The 26,143-nt window shown below is 27.9% G+C and overlaps 4 protein-coding genes across 6 annotated transcripts; all 4 read left to right on the top strand.

The window, feature by feature from the left end:
- The first annotated feature begins 1,072 nt into the window (after window positions 1-1,072).
- On the top strand, window positions 1,073-5,707 carry LOC124843766 (cyanogenic beta-glucosidase-like). Its single transcript, XM_088092812.1, has 14 exons — window positions 1,073-1,343; window positions 1,471-1,571; window positions 1,674-1,743; window positions 1,937-1,995; window positions 2,117-2,192; window positions 2,295-2,381; window positions 2,492-2,579; window positions 3,974-4,229; window positions 4,366-4,481; window positions 4,573-4,787; window positions 4,878-4,909; window positions 5,009-5,111; window positions 5,196-5,307; window positions 5,378-5,707. Exons 1-14 carry the CDS (start codon window positions 1,073-1,075, stop codon window positions 5,562-5,564), a joined length of 1,773 nt encoding a protein of 590 aa, XP_087948938.1. The 3' UTR covers window positions 5,565-5,707.
- Window positions 5,708-10,316: 4,609 nt separating this feature from the next.
- Window positions 10,317-14,102, top strand: LOC148196818 (cyanogenic beta-glucosidase-like). Its single transcript, XM_088092811.1, has 14 exons — window positions 10,317-10,599; window positions 10,922-11,046; window positions 11,149-11,218; window positions 11,567-11,625; window positions 11,736-11,811; window positions 11,918-12,004; window positions 12,099-12,186; window positions 12,285-12,540; window positions 12,677-12,792; window positions 12,942-13,174; window positions 13,263-13,294; window positions 13,380-13,482; window positions 13,585-13,699; window positions 13,775-14,102. Exons 1-14 carry the CDS (start codon window positions 10,329-10,331, stop codon window positions 13,956-13,958), a joined length of 1,815 nt encoding a protein of 604 aa, XP_087948937.1. The 5' UTR covers window positions 10,317-10,328; the 3' UTR covers window positions 13,959-14,102.
- A 2,600-nt stretch (window positions 14,103-16,702) lies between these two features.
- LOC148196817 (cyanogenic beta-glucosidase-like) lies at window positions 16,703-19,542 on the top strand. Of its 2 annotated transcripts, XM_088092781.1 has the most exons (14): window positions 16,703-16,871; window positions 16,965-17,034; window positions 17,150-17,208; window positions 17,319-17,394; window positions 17,488-17,565; window positions 17,660-17,747; window positions 17,898-17,995; window positions 18,074-18,153; window positions 18,281-18,396; window positions 18,519-18,730; window positions 18,823-18,854; window positions 18,946-19,048; window positions 19,180-19,291; window positions 19,371-19,542. In XM_088092781.1, the coding sequence occupies exons 1-14, from the start codon at window positions 16,710-16,712 to the stop codon at window positions 19,540-19,542; spliced, it is 1,458 nt and encodes a 485-aa protein (XP_087948907.1). In that variant the 5' UTR covers window positions 16,703-16,709. The 2 variants fall into 2 exon arrangements, with proteins under 2 accessions (XP_087948907.1, XP_087948906.1); XM_088092780.1 differs by having other exon boundaries at window positions 17,898-18,153.
- Window positions 19,543-22,633: 3,091 nt separating this feature from the next.
- LOC148196816 (cyanogenic beta-glucosidase-like) lies at window positions 22,634-25,508 on the top strand. Of its 2 annotated transcripts, none has more exons than XM_088092970.1 (13): window positions 22,634-22,831; window positions 22,927-22,996; window positions 23,113-23,171; window positions 23,288-23,363; window positions 23,457-23,534; window positions 23,624-23,711; window positions 23,867-24,122; window positions 24,252-24,367; window positions 24,490-24,701; window positions 24,793-24,824; window positions 24,912-25,014; window positions 25,146-25,257; window positions 25,337-25,508. In XM_088092970.1, the coding sequence occupies exons 1-13, from the start codon at window positions 22,670-22,672 to the stop codon at window positions 25,506-25,508; spliced, it is 1,536 nt and encodes a 511-aa protein (XP_087949096.1). In that variant the 5' UTR covers window positions 22,634-22,669. The 2 variants fall into 2 exon arrangements, with proteins under 2 accessions (XP_087949096.1, XP_087949095.1); XM_088092969.1 differs by having other exon boundaries at window positions 24,793-24,835; window positions 24,923-25,014.
- Window positions 25,509-26,143: the final 635 nt, after the last annotated feature.

Genomic DNA, 26,143 nt, shown 5'->3' with positions numbered 1-26,143 from the left:
ATTTGAATTCTTTAATTTAAATAACAAACAAAAATTACTAATTATATAAAAAAAAATGACACCATAGAGACTCCCATTAAACAAAAAAGAAAAAAGAAACAAGTCACATGCACACTTCACTTAAATTAAACTTGTCATCTAAGAAGACTTCAATTTTTTTTTCAAATAATCGATCTGTCTTAATGAAAACGATTTATATTCTATCATGATCTTACCACTTCTTAGTAAAAAAATAAATAATTAAATCCATATGCTAAATAATTTAGAAAAATACTCATGTGAACCATGCAAAACCCTGAACATTGAGATCTGCGTAAACTTCAACATATAGAGCGGAGTCCACTCTAAAATTAAAAAATAAAAAATAAATTATTAACAATAACAATAACAAGTAAATTGAAACAATAGGATTACTCCATTCCTTATAGAAAATCAGAAGAAAAGAAAAAACAAAGATACACATCTCCTGACTATTTTCCCCCAACAAGACCAAACGGAAACAAATACTTATATATAAGTTCTTAATGAAATCGTGCACCTAAAAGACTTATATATCCATTAATTTAGGTAATATTTTTTAAAAACACCTATTACTGTGTTTGCATAGACAATTTTAATATAGTAATTTATTATTTTAGAGAGTTAATATTTTATGGTAAAATATATTTGAATATTTTAAAAAAATTATTAAAGTAACTTCATTTTAATGTTAGAGAATGTCAAAATTTACTTAGAAAGTAAGAATTCGAATTAATCTATATTTTTTAATTCACATTTAGCTTTTTTATTTTCTTTTCAATTCAAATTTAGTTTTGCAAATGATTAACTTGATTAAGCCTTATATATTATTAAAATGATTACTTTTGGACTCATGTTAATTTCTATTTTTTTATTAATGTATTTAAATATTTTCCTATCATAAATTTTCAGAATCTGTAGACTGAACATAGCAGGGTCCGTCTGGAAGACAAGTTTTTAATAGCTGTAGAGAATTCTTCTGCATGTGACAGACTCTATATGTAGTGGCTCATTCAGAAGGCAAAGAATGTGAAGAATTTGCATTTTGAGGAAAATGGCTTACACACAAAGTTTCTTGCAGTTCCGTGCCCTAACCACTCCCCTTAGGGTTCCGACAAAATGGGAAGTGATGGGGACCAACAAACGAAACCACATTGTTTGCAAGGCAGTGAAAGAGGATGTCGAAGACAGTGATGCCACCAACGTTAGCCTTGTCTCTCGCAGATTGGCCCTCGGCACTGCCCTCATCGGTGGTGCTGCTGCTGCTGGCACTAAGGCCTCACCTGCTCGAGCTGTTGATGCAACACTCTCTCTCCAGGAACCTCGTATTTATTTTACCCTTCATCACTTCTTTAAAAAATCCATTATGTGCATGTTTCTTTTCACGTATCAGTTTTAAAATCACATTCTCCGACATGGCTTGTAACGAGTTTATTCTCTTGGCTACTGTAGCAGCTACCACATTACCTGCATCGATTGTGGAAGTTCTTCCTCTCAATCGAACCAGTTTCCCCGAGGGCTTCGTTTTCGGGACAGCATCCGCAGCTTACCAGGTATATGCACTCAATAAATCATACAAATGCTTTTCTTACTACAGTTTATTCTATTTATCACACAAAGTAAATGTTTGTTATGTTCTTAATATGTACCAACAGTACGAAGGAGCGGCATTTGATTATGGAAGAAAACCTAGTGTATGGGATAACTTCACCCATAAATATCCAGGTTTTTTTCTCTCTCCTTCTATCAACACTATATCAATGAGATTATAAAAATACTTGATTTTATTTTATTTCTACTTTGATTGTTAGTTTCGAATATCTAGTTTTACTCCAGTAAAAAAATGAAACCGAGAAGAAATAGGAGAAATTAAAAGCAGTAGATACTAATGTGACTGTGAATGTGTCATAACTTGCAGAGAAGATAAACGATAGAAGCAATGGAGATTTAGCAGTTGACGAATATCATCGCTATAAGGTAAAGTCCAAATTCTTAATGATCATACAATACAAATCATCAATGAAGAAGAAAATTATCTTTCTCCTTCAAAATTATTATATTAAATTATTTATGTTTTTGTTTTATGTTTATATAACAGGAAGATATTCAGATAATGAAGGATATGAATCTGGATGCATACAGATTCTCCATTTCTTGGTCTAGAATCCTACCAAGTGAGATAAAAATTTATGAACAATTGTAGTTTTTGTGGTTATTGTAGTTTCATCTTTCATTGTAAATGATTTCAATGTTCATTTAAAATTATTGATATATAGATGGAAAGGTCGGTGAAAACGAGGAGGGTGTAAACCAAGAAGGAATCGCTTATTACAATCGCCTCATAGATCATCTGATAGCCAACGGTCAGTGTCCATGTTTTCCTCTATTGGTTTTTCTCGATTGAAAATTTCACATTTTATAATAGATTTTTAAGTAAGTGACAATAGTTATATTTGAAATATTAATGTTGCAGATATAGAACCATATGTGACACTTTTTCACTGGGATTTTCCCCAAGCTTTAGAAGAAGAATATGGAGGTTTCTTAAATCCTCGCGTTGTGTAAGTTATACAAAATTTATTTTCTATTCAACTTCGTATTATCATAATTACAAATATATATATATATATATATATATATATATATATATATATATATATATGAGATAAATATATTTTAAGTAGAATAATATATATCTTTTAAGAAAATACATAAATTTTGATGACGCTTTTTTAAACTCACTTTTGTAAACTCAATCAGCTTAGTTAGTTGGTTAACCTCTTTTCAAATACATCATTATAAAGTATACTATTCTTTTTTTTTATAATGACACAAATTGAAATATATGATTATTATCTCTTTGTTCACTTTTTTATATCATTTCTTATATCGCACATCAAAGTTCATAAAAGAAAAATATTAAACGTTGTATATTATCATAAATTCAATATTATTTAGAAACATTTTACTAATATTGTTCTGTAAATGTAAAAAAGATTTTTAGTTAATTCAATATTATGACAATAAACCAAAATAAAGTTAAACCCTGTTGAGTTTGAATAACGCTCAACGTTTCAATTTATAATACTAGTGTAAAACTTTAAAATATGGTCACCAAAGGTTTTTATCACTAAAAGAAAAAAAAAAGGTGGTATTAATAATTATTATTTTTCTTTGAAAAAATATCGTCGGACCAAAAATTTTCAATAAAACAATTGTTGATAAATTTATTCATGAATTGTCTATAATGCAGATATTTGATAGAAAGAAAAATTAACACATTTTTTTACAATATTTTGATAATACATATGTATAATATTTTTATTGATTCATTATTTATTTATTATTGTACTAACATATTTTAAATTCAATAAAAAAATGACATATATGTTATATGAAAATGTTGTCAAAAAATTTATATTAATATATCATTATTTTATTTCACAATGTCAAAGTATATATCATAAATCCACCAACACAACAAATATTTACCGATAGTATAACAATTTATCTGTTGATAAAAAATATGACGACGATGAGTTATGTGTTTTATTAATTAACTCTCTTAACTTATATATAAGAGATGCCAAGGATATTTACTCGTAATAAACTTCTAACAGATTTTTAAATCAGCACAAACAAATTCTCAGCATATTGGTCTCCTAAAAAGTATAGTTAATAATAAAATATATTGATTAATGTCAACAAAAGTTTAAGTTGATAATTTGGATCATTTACACCTTTATGGAAAGAATAATAATCCTATCTACAAACTTTATTTTATTGAATGATACATAAGATAATATACTTTAGTAGAGTTTTTACGAGAGACCTTTACTTTATATTTTTCTTTGCTAAGAAAAAAAAAACGAGAGGTGTTTATATTTTTCAATCTCGTAAATTTAACTCTTATTGTTGATTTAAAAAATGACTTTATTCTATTTTTTATTTTCAGAGATGATTTTCGAAACTACGCAAACATTTGTTTCAAATACTTTGGAAACAGAGTGAAACGTTGGATCACTCTAAATGAGCCATGGGCTTACAGTAGGGAAGGTTATTCAGTTGGGATGTTTGCACCAGGTCGATGCTCTGAAACGGTAGATTCAACTTGTCTCGGAGGTGATTCAGGAACAGAACCTTATATTGTTACACATCATCTACTGCTTGCTCATGCAGCTGCTGTAGATCTGTACAAGAAAAAGTACAAGGTTCTTTTAATTAGTCCTTATCAGAACTTTTAAATCTTAATATATTTCATTAAATATTTCGACATTAATTGGTACGAGGATTCATACATTTGGTACTATTATTTTTCTAAGATAATGTTCGAAACACTTTATCCAGGATGATCAAAACGGAGTGATAGGAATAACACTTATTTCTCGTTGGTTTGAGCCATATTCAAATACCGAAGCAGATAAAAAAGCTGCTGAACGAGCACTTGATTTCTTGTTTGGATGGTAAGTGTTCAATGAATTTCTATTCTCTTCTGGATTTTTCTGTCTTATTCATCTACTATGCTTTTAAAACGTGTTTGGAATTTGATTATAGGTACATGCAGCCATTGACATCAGGAAAATACCCAGAGAGCATGCGTTATTTAGTTGGAAGAAGATTGCCAGAATTCACAGCAGAAGAATCAAGACTTCTGGCTGGTTCATTTGATTTTCTAGGGTTAAACTATTACACCACTAATTATGCCGCTGATCAACCTTCATCCAATCTCAACCCTAGTTATGAGACAGATGCCAATGTCAATTATTTAAGTGAGGAAACATCTGACTATCAATTATTTATATTATATATGTTAAATCTCGTAATTAATATAACATTTTCTTTTTGTTTCCATTGGCCAGCTGAACGCAATGGTATTCTAGTTGGTACACCGGTGTGTATAAAATCATTGTCAGATTTTAAATTCATATTATTATTATTATTATTTTATTCAGTTTTATATAACTTCATATTCATATTTTTCTACTTGCAGACGGCTTCTAATTGGTTATTTGTATGCCCCAAAGGATTTAAAGACTTGTTGCTCTATGTTAAAGAAAAGTATAACAATCCCTTAATTTACATTACTGAAAATGGTATAATTTTTATCATCTTTGAAATATTGTCTGATAAAATATTTCTTTTATAACACATTGATATATATTGTTTTGAATTGATAGGTAGGGGAAATGATGTGAATGATGAAGGACAAACACGCGAAGAAGCTCTACTAGATATTTATAGAATCGATTACTATTATCGTCATTTGTATTATCTACGTTCAGCAATGAGGTAATAATTTATTTTTGACATATTTTAAAAAATAATTTGAAGTGTAATTTAAATTTGTTTGATTGAGCAGTGAGGGAGTAAACGTAAAAGGATATTTTGCGTGGTCACTATTGGACAATTTTGAATGGAAGAATGGTTATTTAGTTGGATTCGGACTAAACTATGTTGACAGAAATGATGGCTTGAAGCGATATGCCAAACTCTCAGCACGATGGTTTAAGAATTTTCTTCAGAGGCCAGATCCAAATCCAAATTAGAAGGATAATAGCATCTGTAGCAGACATATGTTACAGTCTCAAACTCTCTTATGTCATGTTGCTTATTTAATAAATTTCAATAAATGGGTGTGCCTTTAAACTTTTTATAATGAAATGTACCTTTCAATAATTTTAGTAATAAATTCCTGCCTGCTTGTTTTTTAATCAAAAAAGAAAACTTATTGATTTAATTATTATTATCTATCATATTTCATTACAAGAAAAATTGATAATTTTTTTTGTAATATAACTAGTAAATAAGAATAATTCGCAATTTAATGACTGCCAAAACTCCTTCTTTACCACCTCATCTAAGATGTTACTAACATTTTATCAAATTGTTAAATTATAATCAAAATTTAACTATGAACAAAAATATCAAAATCTTTATTTAATTTCAAAATCAAACTCAAAATTCAAAATATAATTCATCAAATAAATCGATTATAAATATAATTGTCCAAGAAAAAACTCTATTTACTAAAACTTCAACACATCTCTTGTATGCATCTATATCTGTATTTGTATTATCATTGCTTTTCGTATAAAAATATGATTATCACAATTACACAGACAAGGATGAACTAACATACAAACATTGTGTCTTTTATTTTTTTTCATCCATAATGTCAACCCAATGATGTGTCCTAACGATCCCATCTTATGTAGCATTATCATTAAATTCTTTATTATCTCAATTGTTATACTACAATCCTATCATATCAACAACATCACTACTTAATAAGTCTATAACGAGAAACATAACAAACCATACTTTTCCTTAAAACAGAGTGAGCAATTAGTGTTAGTACCAACCATTTTTATAAACATATGTCATATTTTATATACTTCATCGTACCATTCGTGTTTATCAAAATAGGATGATTCGAGTCATCAGCTATCGCAGTTATCGTAGCTTCGAACTTATCTTCCTTGCTCCTCAAGGATTTATAAGTGAAAACTTTGATGCTTCTCCCATCGACACTACACATGACCTAATTTGGAGCCCTATGGGTGTGACATTCATTGCTTTCGACCCTCTCGAAAGAGAGCACTTGAATCTTAGTCTCTTCTACCGCTCATCATGGACGAAGAGACTCGTCTCTTCTATTATCTTTTAAAGACAAAAGAGATTCAGCTTTTTAATATTTCATGAGAGAAAAGATACAAACTCAAATTAAAAAAATATAAACAAAAAACATAATTAAGGGCATAAACACCTGCCTACCTCGTGTTGGATTCAATATCATAATATTCTTGTTAAGCTAAATCATGATCACAGAAAACCATTACCACATCTCAAGATAATAAATACAACCACACGTACACATACAACAAATTTCTAACCACACCCTTTTTTTTCCAACACACTCCTACCAAATGTTGAAACCCTACCTACCTTTCCAAAGTGGACCCCACACCTTCCTATATGTTTCTCGTAATTGATAATTCCATTCATCTCATTTCATTCATACACACTTTAAAATTAGTAAAACTATATCATTTTTAAATATCTGGAAATATTTATACGTATCCACATTTTTTAAAAGATTCACAGATTTTTTATGTAGATATCCAGCTAATTACGAATCAGGTTGCAGATTATTTTTTTCGTGGAAGTCGAATTGAGAATAGATAGTTTCTATATCCGATCTTTTATTATCTCTCTAGTTGTAAGTAATATTGATTCTCTTATAATGGTAACAAGACTTTAAAATTATTTATGCTTAATAAAATAAAGTGAAAATAAATGATAACAAAAAATATTGATTCTCTTAATGGTAATGTGACACTCGAGTACTGACGAGAATGGAGAATAAATCGTCGGTGTAAAAGACATAGTATAAGAGGTATTGACTATAAGTATGAGATTATACAGTTGAAGAAAAATTTCGTGGTAATCTGTAGAGACAGTCGATGGTTCCTGTAAATTATGGAAAGGTAAGAAGACTTTAAAATTATTTATGCTTAATAAAATAAAGTGAAAATAAACGACAACAAAAAAAGTCGTGCTTAATTAAATCGTTTTGGAACTATTTTACCACGTGACTAGTTAACATTATTCTAACCTTATCTAGATAGAGTGCCACATTTAAAAAATGTCTTTTCTGATACTGAGATCGCATCTCCAGTCTCCTATCTTGACTTTCGTGCGGAAACGACAGAATTTCTAATTTTATATACTTGGGTAATTTCGAAAACAAATAATGTTTAGCATTTTATTCTTATATAGAATTATTATATAGCATTTCGACTTGTAAAATTTTCGAATTGAAATATACAGATATAATAATATTTAAAATTTTAGATCTTAAATAAGATCGTGAATTCTAAACTGAAAATAAATGTTTATCTTAAAATATATAAAAGATTAATAAGAGTACGACTGTTATTTGAATTTATACTAAAGTAAAAGCTATAAAGATATTTTACTTAAAACTAATATAAAGATAATTTTAGATCTGTAAAATTCAAATTGGTTTTCTTACAAAACAATGATCTGGATTTAATTTCAATCCATTTTTTTTAGACTCAATTTGAATTTAATTTAATTTCAATTATTTAAAATTGATAAAACTTTTTAAAATAGTGTTTTTAGAATATTTTAAATGTATTTTCATGTCTCTCTATACATATTGTAATTTAGAAGAATATGAACACGCTCTCATAAGACGCATGACTCTCAATTTAAATATTTCTTATAATTAATTTAAATATTTTTTCATATAAAACTCAATTCAGCTTAGGCTAAAAAAATATTTAAAATATCATTAAAAAAAGTAAGAACTTCTTAAATATGGAAAATTAAATATTATATTAAAAATATAAAATAGGAAACCTTATAATTATAAAATTTTATTATCTGATTAAAAAATTAAAATTAATAAATTACATAAAAAAGAAAAAATTACACTCCCATTAAAAAATGAAATAGTCACATGGTGACTTCACTTAAATTAAGTTATCATATATGAGAACTTCTATTTAAAAAAATAAAAAATAAAACTGTCTTGATAAAAACGATTTCTATATGTTCATATCCCTTATAGCGATTTGATAATAATAATAATAAAAAAAAAAAACGTATTGTTCATAATGAAATCGTGTACACCTAAAAGACTTATTCATCGTATTCGTAATATTTTTTTAAAAATACCCACGTGAACGGTGCAAAAACCGATATCTGTAGATTTAACATAGAATCTATTCTGAAATTAAAAAAATATGAAAGAAAAAGAAAAAACCAAAGCTGTTCGTAATTTGTGCATCTAAAAAACATTATTCTATAAAAATATAGCATTAATATATAACTCAGAATAATATTGTTAAAATTTGTTATAACATTCGACATGCACATTATAAGTAAATTTGTTAATATTAGAGATATGAAGAAAATATAGATTTTTTTCATTGTATTTCTGTAATTTTGAAGGAAGTTAAGATAAATTTTAAAATTTTCATATACGTTACTTTTAAGTGAGAGAAGAAATTATTAAAATATGTTACTTCGAAATGCTTTTAATTTAAATCTGATTACAATGAAGTTATGTCATGCACATGCGACTTATCCTAATATAAAAAATTAATAATAAATTTGTCTATTTCAATAATTTTGGCCTGTAATTAAACTATTTTAGTAAAAGTTCTCAAGATATAGTGACAAAGTATAAACAACTACTATTTTAATCATTGTTTTATCTTTTACTACTAATTTGTTTAACTTCGTATTAAACAGCAGGATATAATTTGTGAAAAAATTAGAATTAGAAGAAATAATAGAACTTTTTTTAATAAGACTCTTTGTATTGTAAAAGGGTTTAAATTATATGGATGATAACAAATCGGATCGAATACGGATAATGTCTATCTATTATCTGATTCATCCATTATCCGTATGGATATCCGTTTAAAAAGTATATGTAAATATTTTAAAATTTGTACGTATCTGTGAATATTTAAAAATATATTTTATAATTTTTGAAAATAAAATTACAAAATGATATGTAAAATAAATGAAATATAAATTAAAATTTAATTGTAATTAAATTAAATCTAATAAAATATAAATTAATTTTAATTCTAATTAAATTTAACTTAATAAGATATAAATTAATTTTAATTCTAATTAAATTTAACTTAATAAAATATAAATAAATTTTTATTTTTTTTAAGATAGCATGTTCCCACATATATAAATAGTATAATATTTGTATCCGATCCGTTTAAAAAAGATATTAAAAAGTAATAAATATACGAAAATAGCAAGTATCCGTCGACAGATTTTATCTTTTCTCACCTAATTCATACAACCTTAATATTGTGTATATAAATATATAATTTTTTTTCTAATAAAGAAAGATCTCTATATGTGGATTGACAATGTTATATTAGGTCCAATTAATCTTATATCTTTACTTTATAAAGGTTATATTATTTCATGCTAACACCTACATTATTAGACATTCTTTCATCGCACACAGACATTCTTTCATGGCACACAGAGCTTGTAACCTTTGAGACTTGTATTTGGTTAATAAGCAACCTTCGAATCTTATGTATCTATTTCGGAAATATTTTCAAAAAATACCCACGTGGACGGTGCAAAACCCTAAACTTTGAAAACACGTGAACGGTAACAGACATCCGTCTACAGTCGAACACAATATTTTAATAGCTCTAGAGTATTCTGCTGCATGTGATAAACTCTATATATAGTGCCTCATTCAGAGGCCAAAGATATCAACAATTTGTAGTTTGAAGAGAATGGCTTACACACAAGGTTTCTTGCAGCTCCGTGCCCTAACCACCCCGGCTAGAGCTTGGCCACAGTGGGAAGTGGGGACCACCGCACGAAAGCACATTGTATGCAAGGCAAAGGAGGATGTCCAAGACGGTGATGCCACCACCCTCAGCCTTGTCTCTCGCAGATTGGCCCTCGGCACTGCGCTCATCGGTGGTGCTGCTGTTGCTGGAACCAAGGCTTCACCTGCTGCTGATGCTGCTGCTGCTGCAAATCTCTCTCTGGAGAAACCTGGTATTTTACTCTTCATCACTTCTTTAAACACTCAACTATTTTCATGCTTGTTTTAACGTGAGTTTTTAGTTCATATATCGGATACGAAAATGTGAAAGTTAATCTTAGCGTCTATTTGGTTTGACGTGAAAAAATAAAGAAGCCGTTTAAGTACTTCAGTTTGAACGCATGATTCCAGTGTTTCCGAAATGTTTATTATCTACAACATAAAATATTGTTTTACACTTCCTTTTTCACTGTATCACTACTGCATTAAGTAGAATCAAAGTCTCGTATTCATTGAACATGGCATGTAATGAGTTTATTGTCTTGGGTACTGTAGCAGTTAGCCCATTACCAGCAATAAAAGCTGAGGAATATCCTGCATCGGTTGTGGAAGCTCTTTCTCTCAATCGAACCAGTTTTCCCGAGGGCTTCGTTTTCGGGACAGCGTCTGCGGCTTACCAGGTATATGCACTCCATAAATCATACAAATGTTTTTCTTACTACAGTTTATTCTATTTATCACACAAAGTAAATGTTTGTTATGTTCTCAATATGTACCAACAGTACGAAGGAGCGGCATTTGAATATGGAAGAAAACCTAGTGTATGGGATAACTTCACCCATAGATATCCAGGTTTTTCCCTCTTTCTGTCTCAAACATTATGTATCAAGAAAAAGGGAAAATACTTTCTTTGATTTTATTATATTTCTATTTTAATAGTTAGTTGTAATAACTAATTACTCAAGTGAAAAAAATAAATAAAATGGGAAGAAACAAGAATAACTAAAAGAAGTACAATTGCACATTGGAAGAGAAAAGTTGTAAGAAATAACAAATTTATTTGAACTAAAACAATTATACAATATTTCTTATAAATTTTAAAAAAAAATCTATGATTTTTAGAATCTATATTATATATTTAAAACTTGAGAAAACCAGTAGATATAAATAGTCTTACTACAAATTTGTAATAACTTGCAGAGAGGATAGACGACCGAAGCAATGGAGATGTAGCAGTTGACGAATATCATCGTTTCGTGGTAAAGTCCAAATTCTTATTGATGATAACATACGATCAATATAGTAGTGAATTATCTTGGTCCTTCAAAACAATTAATTAATTTTATGTTGTTTTGTACTTATATAACAGGAAGATATTCAGATAATGAAGGATATGAATCTGGATGCTTACAGATTCTCCATTTCATGGTCTAGACTAATACCAAGTGAGATAAAAGTTGATGAACTATTATTATTCTGCTTGTTATTACTGTTGTTGGATCTTTCATTGTTAATGATTTCAATCTTGTTTTAAAAATTGTTGATATATAGATGGAAAGGTCGGTGCAAACGAGGAAGGTGTAAACCAAGAAGGAATCGATTACTACAATGGCCTCATCGATAATCTAATAGCCAACGGTCAATATCCACGTTTTCCTCTTCTGGTTTTTCTTGATTAAAAATTACATTTTAAAATACTCTTTAAGTAAATGACAATAATCATGTTTTACAGGTCTACAACCGTATGTCACACTCTTTCACTGGGATACTCCCCAAGCTTTACAAGAAGAGTACGGAGGTTTTTTATCTCCTCAGATGGTGTAAGTTATTCATAATTTATCTTTTATCCAACAATAATTATTTACTATTATTAAGTTACGTATTTTAAAATAGATTTTGGTGTATTGTTGATTTTCAGAGGTGATTTTCGAGACTACGCAGGAGTTTGTTTCAAATACTTTGGAGACAGGGTGAAACATTGGATTACTCTAAACGAACCATGGTCTTATAGTAATAATGGTTATGCAGTTGGAACCTTTGCACCAGGTCGATGCTCCGAAACGCTAGATTCAACTTGTCTCGGTGGTGATTCAGGAACAGAACCTTATATCGTTTCACATAATCTACTACTTTCTCATGCAGCTGCTGTAGATCTGTACAGGAAAGAGTACAAGGTTCTTTTAATTATAGTCCTTATCAAAACATTTAAATCTTAATATTTTATTAGACATTTCGACAATAATTGGTACGAGGATTCAAGTATGTGGTACTATTGTTTTACTAAGATAACGTTCGAAACACTTTACCCAGGAAAGTCAAAACGGAGTGATAGGCATAACAATTATTTCTACTTGGTACGAGCCATATTCGGATAGTGAATTAGATAAAAGCGCTGCGAAACGAGCACTTGACTTCATGTTCGGATGGTGAGTGCTTAACTAGGTAGAACTTATGTAGAATGTTATAGGTTTTCTATCTATATAAAATGTTTTTGATATTTTCCTCCTATATTATGCTTTTACAAAATGCTTTAGAATTTACATTATATTTTAATAATTTGTAACTATGATTATAGGTTCATGGAACCATTGACAACAGGAAGATACCCAGAAACTATGCGTAACTTGGTTGGTAAACGATTGCCAGAGTTCAGCGAAGAAGAATCAAAACTTTTGGCTGGTTCATTTGATTTTCTTGGATTGAACTATTACACCACTAACTATGCTGCGAATCGACCTAAAGTTGAAACTAGTCCTACATCCAAAGCCGAACCTAGTTATACCACTGATGCAAATGTCACTTATCTGAGTGAGGAATTCTCCATCTTTCAATTATGTAAATTATATATATGTTGAATTTGTTAATATCTCATTTTGCTTTTGTTTTCATTGGCCAGCTGAACGAAATGGTATACCCATAGGTACACCGGTATGTATATGATTATGTCAAATTTTAAGTTCATATTATTGTTATTATTATTTTATTTCATATAACTTTATATTTATATTTGCAGACGGCTTCTGATTGGTTATATGTTTATCCCAAAGGAATTAGAGACTTGTTGCTCTATACCAAAGAAACGTACAACGATCCTGTGATTTATATAACTGAAAATGGTAAATATAAAAAAACAAAAAAAAACAATTTTTATTATCTTTGAAATATATTTTAAAGAATTTTATTTTAATATACTGACGTGTATTGATTTTAATTCATAGGTAGAGGTAACGATGTGAATGATGAACCACCGCAGACACTTGAGGAAGCTCTTCTTGATATTTACAGAATCGATTATTATTACCGTCATCTTTATTATCTACTCTCAGCAATCGGGTAATGATTTGCCTTTTTCTTTTTTTACTTATTTTAATCATTGTTTTTAAATCTAATTTTGAATTTCTTATGAAGGGATGGCGCAAATGTAAAAGGATATTTTGCATGGTCGCTGTTGGATAATTTTGAATGGAAGAATGGTTATTTAGTGGGATTTGGACTGAACTATGTTGACAGAAACGATCATTTGAAGAGATATGCCAAACTCTCTGCACAATGGTTTACGAATTTTCTAAGAAAACCATTACTTCCCAAATGATAAGAGCATCTATGGCACACTTCTGTTCAAGACTTTGGAAAGATTCTATAAAGTGATGCTTCCATTTTAATATTTCAATAAAGTGTGTGCTGTTAAACTTTGTATTAATGAAATCTCGCTTTTAATAAATTTACTTATAAATTATTTCCTCATTGTTCTTTATTAGAGAAAACATATATCCATTTAATTTTTCTTATCTAGCTTATAAAGTGGGTTATCACATGAAAAATTAATATTCTAATTAATAAATGACAGAAACATCCATTTAACATATTTTATTATATTATTATGAGTATGCTAACTTTAATATAATTAATTTTACTATTTTGCGTGGTCACTATTGGACAATTTTGAATGGAAGAATGGTTATTTAGTTGGATTCGGATTAAACTATGTCGACAACTTGAAGCGATATGCCAAACTCTCAGAAAAAATGGTTTAAGAATTTTCTTCAAAAGCCAGATCCAAATCCAAATTACGAAGGATAATAGCATCTATGTTACAGTCTGAAAACTTTCTTATGTCATGTTGCTTATTTAATAAATTTCAATAAGTGGGTGTGCCGTTAAACTTTTTATAATGAAATGTACCTTACAATAATTTTAGTATTAAATTCCCGCCTGCTTGTTTTTTTAATTAAAGACCAAAATACTAAAGCTAAACCCTAAACCTCCTATCCTAAACTCAAAACACTAAATCTTAACCCTAAATCCTAAACTCTAAACCATAAATCTTAAATCATAATCGATAAACCATAAACCTTAAACCCTAAACCATAAATCATAAACTCTAAACCCTAAAACGTAAACCCTAAAACCTACACCTTAAACCCTAAAACCTAAACTCTAAACTCAGTATGAATATATCCGCTACCCATAATCCGCAGGTAGTAAATATTAACGAATATCAACTATCCATTGCGAATTTCATATGCAAATATCTGTGGAGTAGATTTTTTTGTTATCCCTAGTTTGATGATTTGATACTATTATAAAACAAATTATATGTTGCTACTATTGACACAAATTATGATTAATATATACTAAATTATTATGATTATTATATATAAATTTTTATAAATAGTATATCTTATTATATATAAAATTTTGTGAGTTCATATTTTAAATATGAAAAATTTATTGTTAAAAAGAACTTTTAATTTTTATAATTTTGTAATATTTTTAAGTGATAGTTAAAGTAATATTCTCTCCAAAAATTTATAAATATGATTATAATTTGACATAATTCACTATATATTTATTGTTGTCGTTAATATAAGTTATTATTACTAGTGTGATTAATTTATAGTAAAGTATTGACGTTAGTATATTTGTGATTAATATATATCATTATATATAGAAATTTCTGAATTGATATTTTATGTATGAAAATTGTATTATTAAAGAGAATTCATAATTTCGTTGTAAGGGAATTGAGAAGTATTATTTATTATTAAAGAAAGAGAATGAATAAATTTTAACATAATATTTTATGTAAAATATTACTTTTCTAAAATTTATAAATAAGTTAATCTAGTTGATTCAAAATTATATGTATGGTGATTTTCTTATAAATATTATATTTATAGATATATGATAAGGAATACGGTTAAAATTGAATCGAGTGCGAAACTATAAAATATATCTTTTAGGTTTTGTTCATTTGAATGAATTTGGGGGAGAGTGAATGAATTTGGGGGAGAGTGATTGAAGGGATTTGAGAGGATCTCAAGGTAAATTTTTGTTGTTGTTTATTTGAGTTAATTTGGAGGTAAATAAGAGTTGATTTGGAAGTAAAATTTTTTAATTTGTCAGTCAATCAAATCCTAGACTAATTCTCACATACTTTACTTCCAAATTCATTCTCACTTACCTCCAAATCTACTCAAATAAACTAACAAAAAATTTACCTTCAAATCTCCTCAATCACTCTTCTCCAAATTCATTCAAGTGAACAAGTCCTTAATTTTTCTAAAATTTGATAAATTAGTTAAACTATTAATAACTATGTTGATTGAAAATTATACTAGAATAGTTATTTTCTTATAAATATTGTATTTATAGATATATGATAAGAAATATGAATGGTTAGAATTGAATTGAGTACTACCAAACTATAAATTCTATCTTTTAGTTTTTCTAAAAATTGATAAATTAGTTAATATATTAAGTAATTATATTGATTGAAAATTATATCTGTATACTTATTTTCTTATAATAAGTATTATATTAGATATATGATAAGGAATTAATATGATTATCGTTACAATTGAATTGAGTACCAAACTATAAATTATATCTTTTTATTATCTAAATCTTTATTGTAGAGTTCAGAAACCTATAAATAGATAATAATGTGACAGATACTACTCACTCAATATTTATATAAGAAAAATTTTTTTTAACCATTTTTCTTTTAAAACTTTTTGATAACGCGTACGTGTTGGTTTGTTATTGATCGGTTTTAAATACTTTTATAAAGTGGCGACACGTATCATATATAGTTTAAGAAATTTATGGAGATTGATCTTTTCTGAGTCATCATCTCTCCACATCTTGGAAGATCAAACTCAACTTCCTGAAGATCTCACTCAGTTCCAGATAGCAACGTTGCTCCAGGTTAGAAGAAAATCAATTTCAATAATTGTTTATCTAAATATTTATAATACTTATAAAGTTTTCGAGCATTGTGTAAGGGAACGTTAATAAGTAGCATTTGTGCATTAAGCAGAAACAGTGTTCATCACTGAAGATGGCACGAAAAGGGTTTATTCTGTTGCTGTTCTTCGCTCTTACCACACTCTCACCGATTGCTTTTGCGCAACAGCACTCATCTGTTGTGGAAGTTCTTTCTCTGAATCGAAGCACTTTTCCCACAGGCTTCGTTTTTGGGACAGCATCCTCGGCTTACCAGGTAATGTTTTCCTTATTCTTATCGAAAAACCCTTCACATTTCAACCTAACCTTGTAATGTTTTCTTATGTTTCTTCGTCGTATGTATGTATAGTACGAAGGTGCGGCAAACGAAGGTGGAAGAGGACCAAGCATATGGGATGCATACACTCACAAATATCCAGGTTTTTTTTTTGCTGTGTTTCATTAATCTCTTTAATATGATATAATTGTATTTTACTTTCTAAACTTAAAAATAATTGATAATAATCTGATTATATGAATGTGTAATACTTTCAGACAAGATAAGGGGTAAAAGTAATGGAGATGTTGCTGTTGACCAGTATCATCGCTACAAGGTAAACTTCAAATTTTAGTGATGATAACATGGGATTAATGAGGAAACCAATTATCTCTCTCCCTCAGTAATTAATCATTTTTCTAATGTTGTTTTCTGTTTATATAACAGGAAGATATCCAGATAATGAAGAATATGAATCTGGATGCATACAGATTTTCCATCTCTTGGTCTAGAATTTTACCAAGTAAGATCAAAGTTGATGAGAAAATTTCGTTTTTGAAATTACTGTAGTTGGATCTTTCACGTTAACGATTTCAATCTTGTTGTTCATATATAGATGGAAAGCTGAGTGGAGGTGTAAACCCAGAAGGGATCAGATATTACAACAATCTTATCGATAATTTGCTAGCCAACGGTCAACATTCTTGCTTTATACCCTCTTCTTTTTTTTCTTCATTAAAGTTTACGTTTTTATAGTAAGTGACAAGACCTAAATATTAACGTTGCAGGTATAGAACCATACGTGACACTTTTTCACTGGGATCTTCCCCGATCTTTGGAAGAAGAATACAGAGGTTTTTTAAGTCGTCGCGTTGTGTAAGTTATACAAAAATTAATTTTTATTCAAAATCAGTAGCATAACTACAAATGTACATAATAATTATTTTTTTTCTTTTTTGAATCTGCTAAATTTTATATTAATTATCATTATAAAATAATGATTTTGTTGTGTTCTTTACTTTTCAGAGATGATTTTCGAGACTATGCAGAAATTTGTTTCAGATACTTTGGAAACAGGGTGAAATATTGGATTACTCTGAATGAGCCATGGTCTTACAGTAATAGTGGTTATGCAGTTGGAAGCTTTCCACCGGGTCGATGCTCTAAATGGCTAGATTCAACTTGTTTTGGAGGTGACTCAGGAACAGAACCTTATATAGCTGCACATAATCAACTACTTGCTCATGCAGCTGCCGCACATGTCTACAAGAAAAAATTTCAGGTTTTTTGGTCCCTCTGAGAACTTTTAAATCTTCATATTTCATTACAATTCCACAAGAGCTCAAGTATTCTGGTATATAACACTCTTATTTATTTAACATTCAAAACACTTTATACTTTATATGCAGAACACTCAGAAAGGAGTCATCGGCATAACACTTAATTCTAATTGGTATGAACCATATTCGAATAGCCAAGCTGATAAAGACGCTGCCATCCGAGCAGTTGACTTCATGTTTGGATGGTAAGTTCTTAACTCTATACGAGAACAGGCATTATTGAAGAGATTAATATACAGTAGTTGTCATGTCTTTTGTTTTCAAACATTCTCAAATTTGATATTTTCACGTGTAACAATGATTATAGGTACATGGAACCGTTGACATCAGGAAGATATCCAAAGAGCATGCGTTCTCTAGTTGGTAAACGGTTGCCAAAGTTTTCAAGACATGAACGAAAACTTGTTGCTGGTTCAATAGATTTTCTTGGACTAAACTATTACACCACTTACTATGCTGCCAATACATCCATAGCCAACAAACCTAGTTATACTACTGATGCTAATGCCAATCAAATAAGTGAGGAAACCTTTTATCTATAAATTATATGTTTATGATATGAATGTTGAGTCTATGAAAATCATTTTTTTTCTTTTGTTTTCGTTTGTCAGCTGTTCGCAACGGGGTTCCTATTGGTCCACAGGTATGTATTTGGTCATGTCAAATTGGAGAAACATATCGTTATTATATAGTTATTGGTTTTTCTATAACTTGATTTGTGATTATACTTGCAGTTTGGTCCGAGTTGGTTATATGTCTACCCCAAAGGGCTTAGAAAACTGTTGCTTCATACCAATACAGTATACAACAGTCCTTTGATCTACATCACAGAAAATGGTAATTATATTATCTTCAAAATATATTTTAATGTGAATATTTCAAAATATAGAATTTCAATATAAAGTTTTTATCTTTTTATATGTTTTCTCTTCTAACATATAAATGTATATATTACTTTTCATTAATAGGTATGGGTGATATCTACACTGATCCGACATTATCTGTTAAAGAAATGCTTCAAGATACTTACAGAATTGATTATTTTTATCGTCATCTTTATTATCTACTCTCTGCAATCAGGTAATACGTCTTTTTTCACATATTAATTAATTTTTATTTTTGTTTTTGCTAATTCAAATTTAATTTTTTGACTTATAAGGGATGGCGTAAAGGTAAAAGGATATTTTGCATGGTCATTGTTGGACAATTTTGAATGGAAAGACGGCTACGTAGTGCGATTTGGACTAAACTTTGTGGATTACAAAAGTGGTTTAAAGCGACATGCCAAACAATCTGCAAAATGGTTCAAAGCTTTTCTTCAGAAAGAGTAGATTTCAGGGAAATTCTAGTATATTATATTCCCTACTACACAGTATTAGACTTTATAAATCCTCTTTGATGTAATGCCAATTTATTTAATAATATTCAATGTGTTTTTTATTATTATTTTTATTAATGTAATGAAGTTTATTCAATATTTCCTCCAATCCTTTTATATGTGTGGTAAATCAATATTAATTACATTTTTATTATTTCTACTTTATCGTAAGGTAAAATAGAAAATTTCATAAATATTTCATTAAAATAAGAAATATATATTATATTCTGTTTTTGTTTTTCTAAAAGAAATTCCAACAACATCCAAAATATATTGTTTTGTTTAATAAAACACACCCACTACGTATTATCGTCTCAATCCATATCTAATACATGTTTATATTATAATATATACATATATAATATAAAATAACATAAGAATCATAACTAAACCCATACATTTTTTATTTCATGTTAGAATACAATCATAACAAAATCTTAAAATACAGAGTAAGAGTGAATTAACTATTCAATTTAACTTATAAGAATTAATGTTAATATGGATAAACTAAATATTCAATTCAACATAGAAAACGTATAAGATTGGCTTGAAATTTATATTAAGAGACTAATATAAATATCATATAATAAAGTAATTTTTTGTTTAAATATTCAATTCTTTGTATAAATTTTGTTAAACCTCTTTGCAAGACTGATTCCAAATCATTATTTCTCAAAGTAACTTACATCCTAAATTTAAACCTATATATAAAATAAATTCCTCTTTTTTTCATATTTATTTTTCAGTTTTATCCTTTAAATTTTTTTAATTTAAATAATCATTTTATCAATTTTAATTTTTAAGTAATTGTTTCTTTAAATTTAACTTTTTATTATTTTTTTAAAACTTAATCATTTTTTAATTATAAAATTACATATAAAATAAACAAAGACTATTTACAATAAAACTATAAAGTCGTACATTATTGTTTGTATACTTAGAAAAGTAAACATATTCATTGCTATATTTATTCCATCATAAATTTGAATTTTTGTAAATGAGTTATATGTGTAAAGACTAAATCGATATTATAATTTCTAATTTAAAAAAGAACACTTTAAGGTTATACTAAGATTGTCAAATAAGAAAGTTTAGAAATCGTTTAACTAACTTTTAGTTATTGATAAATTTGAGTATTTTTAGTTAAATTTGTATATACTATGAGTATAAAGAATTTTTTTTAATTGAATTCATATTGTTTAACTTTTAAATTATCTGTGTTATATGAGTTTTATCTTACTTTATCACCTTGTTTAATAGTTGTTACATGTTATTTTATAATTTTATAGTTTTAGAATTTTATGATGTTACAAACTTTTATCCATTTCTCTCACATTTGTGAACAACTGAAATAACCTATTTTGGGATGAGGAAACGAAAAGTGAGGAATTAAAAAGAAGAGAAATAAAAGTAATTTTTTTTAAGTTTAGTAAAATTTAGTGAAAATAGATTAGAAGTAAATGATAAATTTGTAAGTTATTATGGATGATTTGAATAATTAAAAGTAAGTTGAAAGCTGTCTTTTACTAACATATATGCTTAATATTGCTGAAATTGAGTTATTACAGGAAGACAGAAAAATTATGTGTGTAATGTTAGAACATAAATCTGTTTTTTGGTAAGGATTATGATAGGTTAACAACTTTTTTTTTAATCACGTTTTGACAATAAATTATGTGTTACTATTTTATTGGTCAGTATATTTGAAACGGATCAATTACTAACTATCACATAAACTATCACATAAACGATTCTAATACAGTTGTAAAAAAATTGTTAAAAAATATTTTCCTTTGGTAACGTAGTTTCTATTCCACCAAAATTAGATATAAGTATCAAGCAAACATGCATGTTCCTTTCAGAAAAATATATATTATCCACTTAAAAACGTTAAAAATATATTGGTAATGGCTGAGTGATTGTTGTTCTGATTTATTATCAAACGTTAACACCTTTAATTACTCTATTTTCACATTTTTCTTTATAACTACTCTATTTTCACATTTTTCTTATTTATCTTGACCAAAGAATAACAAAATACATAGTAATGATATCTTACTTCCAAAGTAGTACCCTCAACTATTGCAACTACAAAATCAAAATTGGTATTCCATATGTACTTTCACTCACTCGTTTGCAATTATTTTTATAACTGCATGCTTCTTAACTTCACATTACATCTCAAACTAAGATTTAAATTAATTAATTTTATTAATTAATTGATTAATTAGTTTTTGTCAGTAAAATGTAAATGAAATAATTAATTAATTAACACAAAAATTAAAAAATCAATAATTAATGGGAAAAATAATCTTATACTATAATAGAAACAAAATTTAAGATAAATATTTTCCTATAACTAGTTTTACCAATAAAATTTAAATGAATTAATTAATTAATTAATTAACACAAAAATTAAAATAGTAATAAAATTTAATATTTAATGGTGATAAAATATTATATCATAAAAAAATTTAGGATAACTGTTTTCCGTAATTAATATTATTTTTATCAATAAAAACTAAAGAATAATAGAACATCATCAACTAATGTTGAAAAAATATTAATTTTGAATTAAATGTTTTTTTATGATTAAATGTATTTTCATCAATAAAATTCAATGAATTAATTAATTAACACAAAAATTAACAAAGTAAAAGAATATCTATAATTAATAGTGAAAAAAATAAAAATATTAATATCATTTTAGTTAATATGCATTTTAAATTATTGATATTTTTTATCAACAGATTCTTTATCGGTAAGTAAAATTTATATTTTAGACGAATTTATCATTGAATTTTTTTAGTAAATTAAATATAAATTCTTAATATATTTATTGTCAGATTTTTCATTTGTAATAATTTCGTTAATAAACTTTATGTGTAACTTAATTTTTAAAATTCGTTAATAAATTTTTTTTACAATTTAATTTTCGTTTATAAAGTTTCATGATAATTTCAAGAATTTTTTTAATAATTATATATTTATCATACTTATAAAGTTTTCGAGCATTGTGTAAGGGGAACCTTAATACGTAGCATTTGTGCACTAAGAAGAAACAGTGTTCATCACTGAAGATGGCACACAAAGGGTTTATTCTGCTGCTGTTCTTCGCTCTTACCACACTCTCACCGATTGCTTTTGCGCAACAGCACTCATCTGTTGTGGAAGTTCTTTCTCTGAATTGGAGCAGTTTTCCCATAGGCTTCGTTTTTGGGACAGCATCCTCGGCTTACCAGGTAAATGTTTTTCTTATTTCTTATCGAAAAACCCATCACATTTCAACCAAACCTTGCATTGTTTTCTTATGTTTCTTGGTCGTATGTACGTATAGTACGAAGGTGCGGCAAACGAAGGTGGGAGAGGACCAAGCATATGGGATGCATACATTCACAAATATCCAGGTTTTTTTTTTTGCTGTGTTTCATTAATCTCTTTGATATGATATAATTGTATTTTACTTTCTAAATTTAAAAATAATTGATAATAATCTGATTATATGAATGTGTAATACTTAAAGACAAGATAAGGGCTAAAAGTAATGGAGATGTTGCTGTTGACCAGTATCATCGCTACAAGGTAAACTTCAAATTTTAGTGATGATAACATATATAGGATTAATGAAGAAACCAATCATCTCTCTCCCTCAAAGTAATTAATCATTTTTCTAAAGTTGTTTTCTGTTTATATAACAGGAAGATATTCAGATAATGAAGAATATGAATCTGGATGCATACAGATTTTCCATCTCTTGGTCTAGAATTTTACCAAGTAAGATCAAAGTTGATGAAAAAATTTTGCTTTTGAAATTACTGTAGTTGGATCTATCACGTTAACCATTTCAATCTTCTTGTTCATATATAGACGGAAAGCTGAGTGGAGGTGTAAACCCAGAAGGGATCAGATATTACAACAATCTAATCGATAATTTGCTAGCCAACGGTCAACATTCATGTTTTAATCTTTTGTTTTTTATTAATTAAAGTTTACCTTTCATAGTAAGTGACAATACATAAATATTAACGTTGCAGGTATAGAACCATACGTGACACTTTTTCACTGGGATCTTCCCCAATCTTTGGAAGAAGAATACGGAGGTTTTTTAAGTCGTCGCGTTGTGTAAGTTATACAAAAATTAATTTCTATTCAAAATCACTAGTAGCATAATTACAAATGTACATAATTATTATTTTTCTTATCTTTTTTAAATCTTCTGAATTTTATATTAATTATCATTATAAAATAATAATTTTGTTGTGTTCTTAATTTTTCAGAGATGATTTTCGAGACTATGCAGAAATTTGTTTCAGATACTTTGGAAACAGGGTGAAATATTGGATTACTCTGAATGAGCCATGGTCTTACAGTAATATTGGTTATGCAGTTGGAAACTTTCCACCGGGTCGATGCTCTAAATGGCTAGATTCAACTTGTTTTGGAGGTGACTCAGGAACAGAACCTTATATTGTTACACATAATCTACTACTTGCTCATGCAGCCGCCGTACATGTTTACAAGACAAATTTTCAGGTTTTTTAGTTTCTATGAGAACTTTTAAATCTTCATATTTCACTAGAATTCCACAATGTTGTGAGAGCTCAAGCATTTTATTCTGGTATAACATTCTTATTTATTTAACATTCAAAACACTTTATGCAGAACACTCAGAAAGGTGTCATCGGCATAACACTTAATTCTAATTGGTATGAACCATATTCAAATAGCCAAGCTGATAAAGACGCTGCCATCCGAGCAGTTGACTTCATGTTTGGATGGTAATTGCTTAACTCTACACGAGAACACACATTATTGAAGAGATTAATATACAGTAGTTGTTACGTCTTTTGTTTTCAAACATTCTCGAATTTGATATTTTCATATGTAACAATGATTATAGGTACATGAAACCGTTGACATCAGGAAGATATCCGAAGAGCATGCGTTCTCTAGTTGGTAAACGGTTGCCAAAGTTCTCAAGACATGAACGAAAACTTGTTGCTGGTTCAATAGATTTTCTTGGACTAAACTATTACACCACTAACTATGCTGCCAATACATCCAAAGCCAACAAACCTAGTTATACTACAGATTCTAATGCCAATCAAATAAGTGAGGAAACCTTTTATCTATCAATTATATGTTTATGATATGAATGTTGAGTCTATGAAAATCATTTTTTTCTTTTGTTTTCGTTTGTCAGCTGTTCGCAATGGGGTTCCTATTGGTCCACAGGTATGTATTAGGTCATGTCAAATTGTAGAAACACATTGTTATTAGTTATTGGTTTTTCTATAACTTGATTTGTAATTATACATGCAGTATGGTCCAAGTTGGTTATATGTCTACCCCAAAGGACTTAGAAAACTTCTGCTTCATATCAATACGGTATACAACCGTCCTTTGATCTACATCACAGAAAATGGTAATTATATTATCTTCAAAATATATTTTAATGTGAATATTTCAAAATATAGAATTTCAATATAAAGTTTTTATCTTTATATATGTTTTCTCTTCTAACACATAAATGTATATATTACTTTTCATTAATAGGTATGGGTGATATCTACACTGATCCGACATTATCTGTTAAAGAAATGCTTCAAGATACTTACAGAATTGATTATTTTTATCGCCATCTTTATTATCTACTCTCTGCAATCAGGTAATACATCATTCTTCACATATTAATTAATTTTTATTTTTGTTTTTGGTAATTGAAATTTAATTTTTTGACTTATAAGGGATGGCGTAAAGGTAAAAGGATATTTTGCATGGTCATTGTTGGACAATTTTGAATGGAAAGACGGCTACGTAGTGCGATTTGGACTAAACTTTGTGGATTACAAAAATGGTTTGAAGCGGCATGCCAAACAATCTGCAAAATGGTTCAAAGCTTTTCTTCAGAGAGATTAGATTTCAGGGAAATTCTACTATTAGACTTTATAAATTATCTTTGGTGTAATGCCAATTTATTTAATAATATTCAATAAAGTGTGTTTTATTATTATTTTTATTAATGTAATAAAGCTTATTTAATATTTCCTTCAACCCTTTTATATGCGTGGTAATTTAATATTTCCTTCAATCCTTTGATATGCGTGGTAAAACAATATTAATTACATTTTTATTATTTGTACTCTTATTATAAGGAAAAACAGAAAATTTTATAAATATTTCATTAAAATAAAAAAATTATATTTTTTTTCTTTTTCTAAAAGAAATTATATCAATATAACAATCCAAAATATATAGTTTTAGTATAATAAAACACATCTACTTCGTATTATTGTTCAATCCATATCTAATACATATGTTTATATTATATATATATATATATATATATATATATATATATAATATAAAATAACAGATTTTGTCCAATTTCGAAAATTTTAAAAAAATTATACTATTTTTGTAATTTCGGAAACAAATTAATCTAAATTTGCAAAAAAAAAAAGATGTCCCTTTTTCTCATCTCAATTTTCATACACATATGCAAACAAAAATTTCTCTTTACATCACACATTCACCTCAGAAATAATTAATGT

This window comes from Vigna umbellata, chromosome 6 (genome assembly GCF_029865625.1).
Source record: "Vigna umbellata cultivar VRB3 chromosome 6, Vumbellata_1.0, whole genome shotgun sequence".
Classification (NCBI taxonomy): Eukaryota; Viridiplantae; Streptophyta; class Magnoliopsida; order Fabales; family Fabaceae; genus Vigna; species Vigna umbellata.
This window is presented reverse-complemented; position numbering and strand designations above follow the sequence as displayed.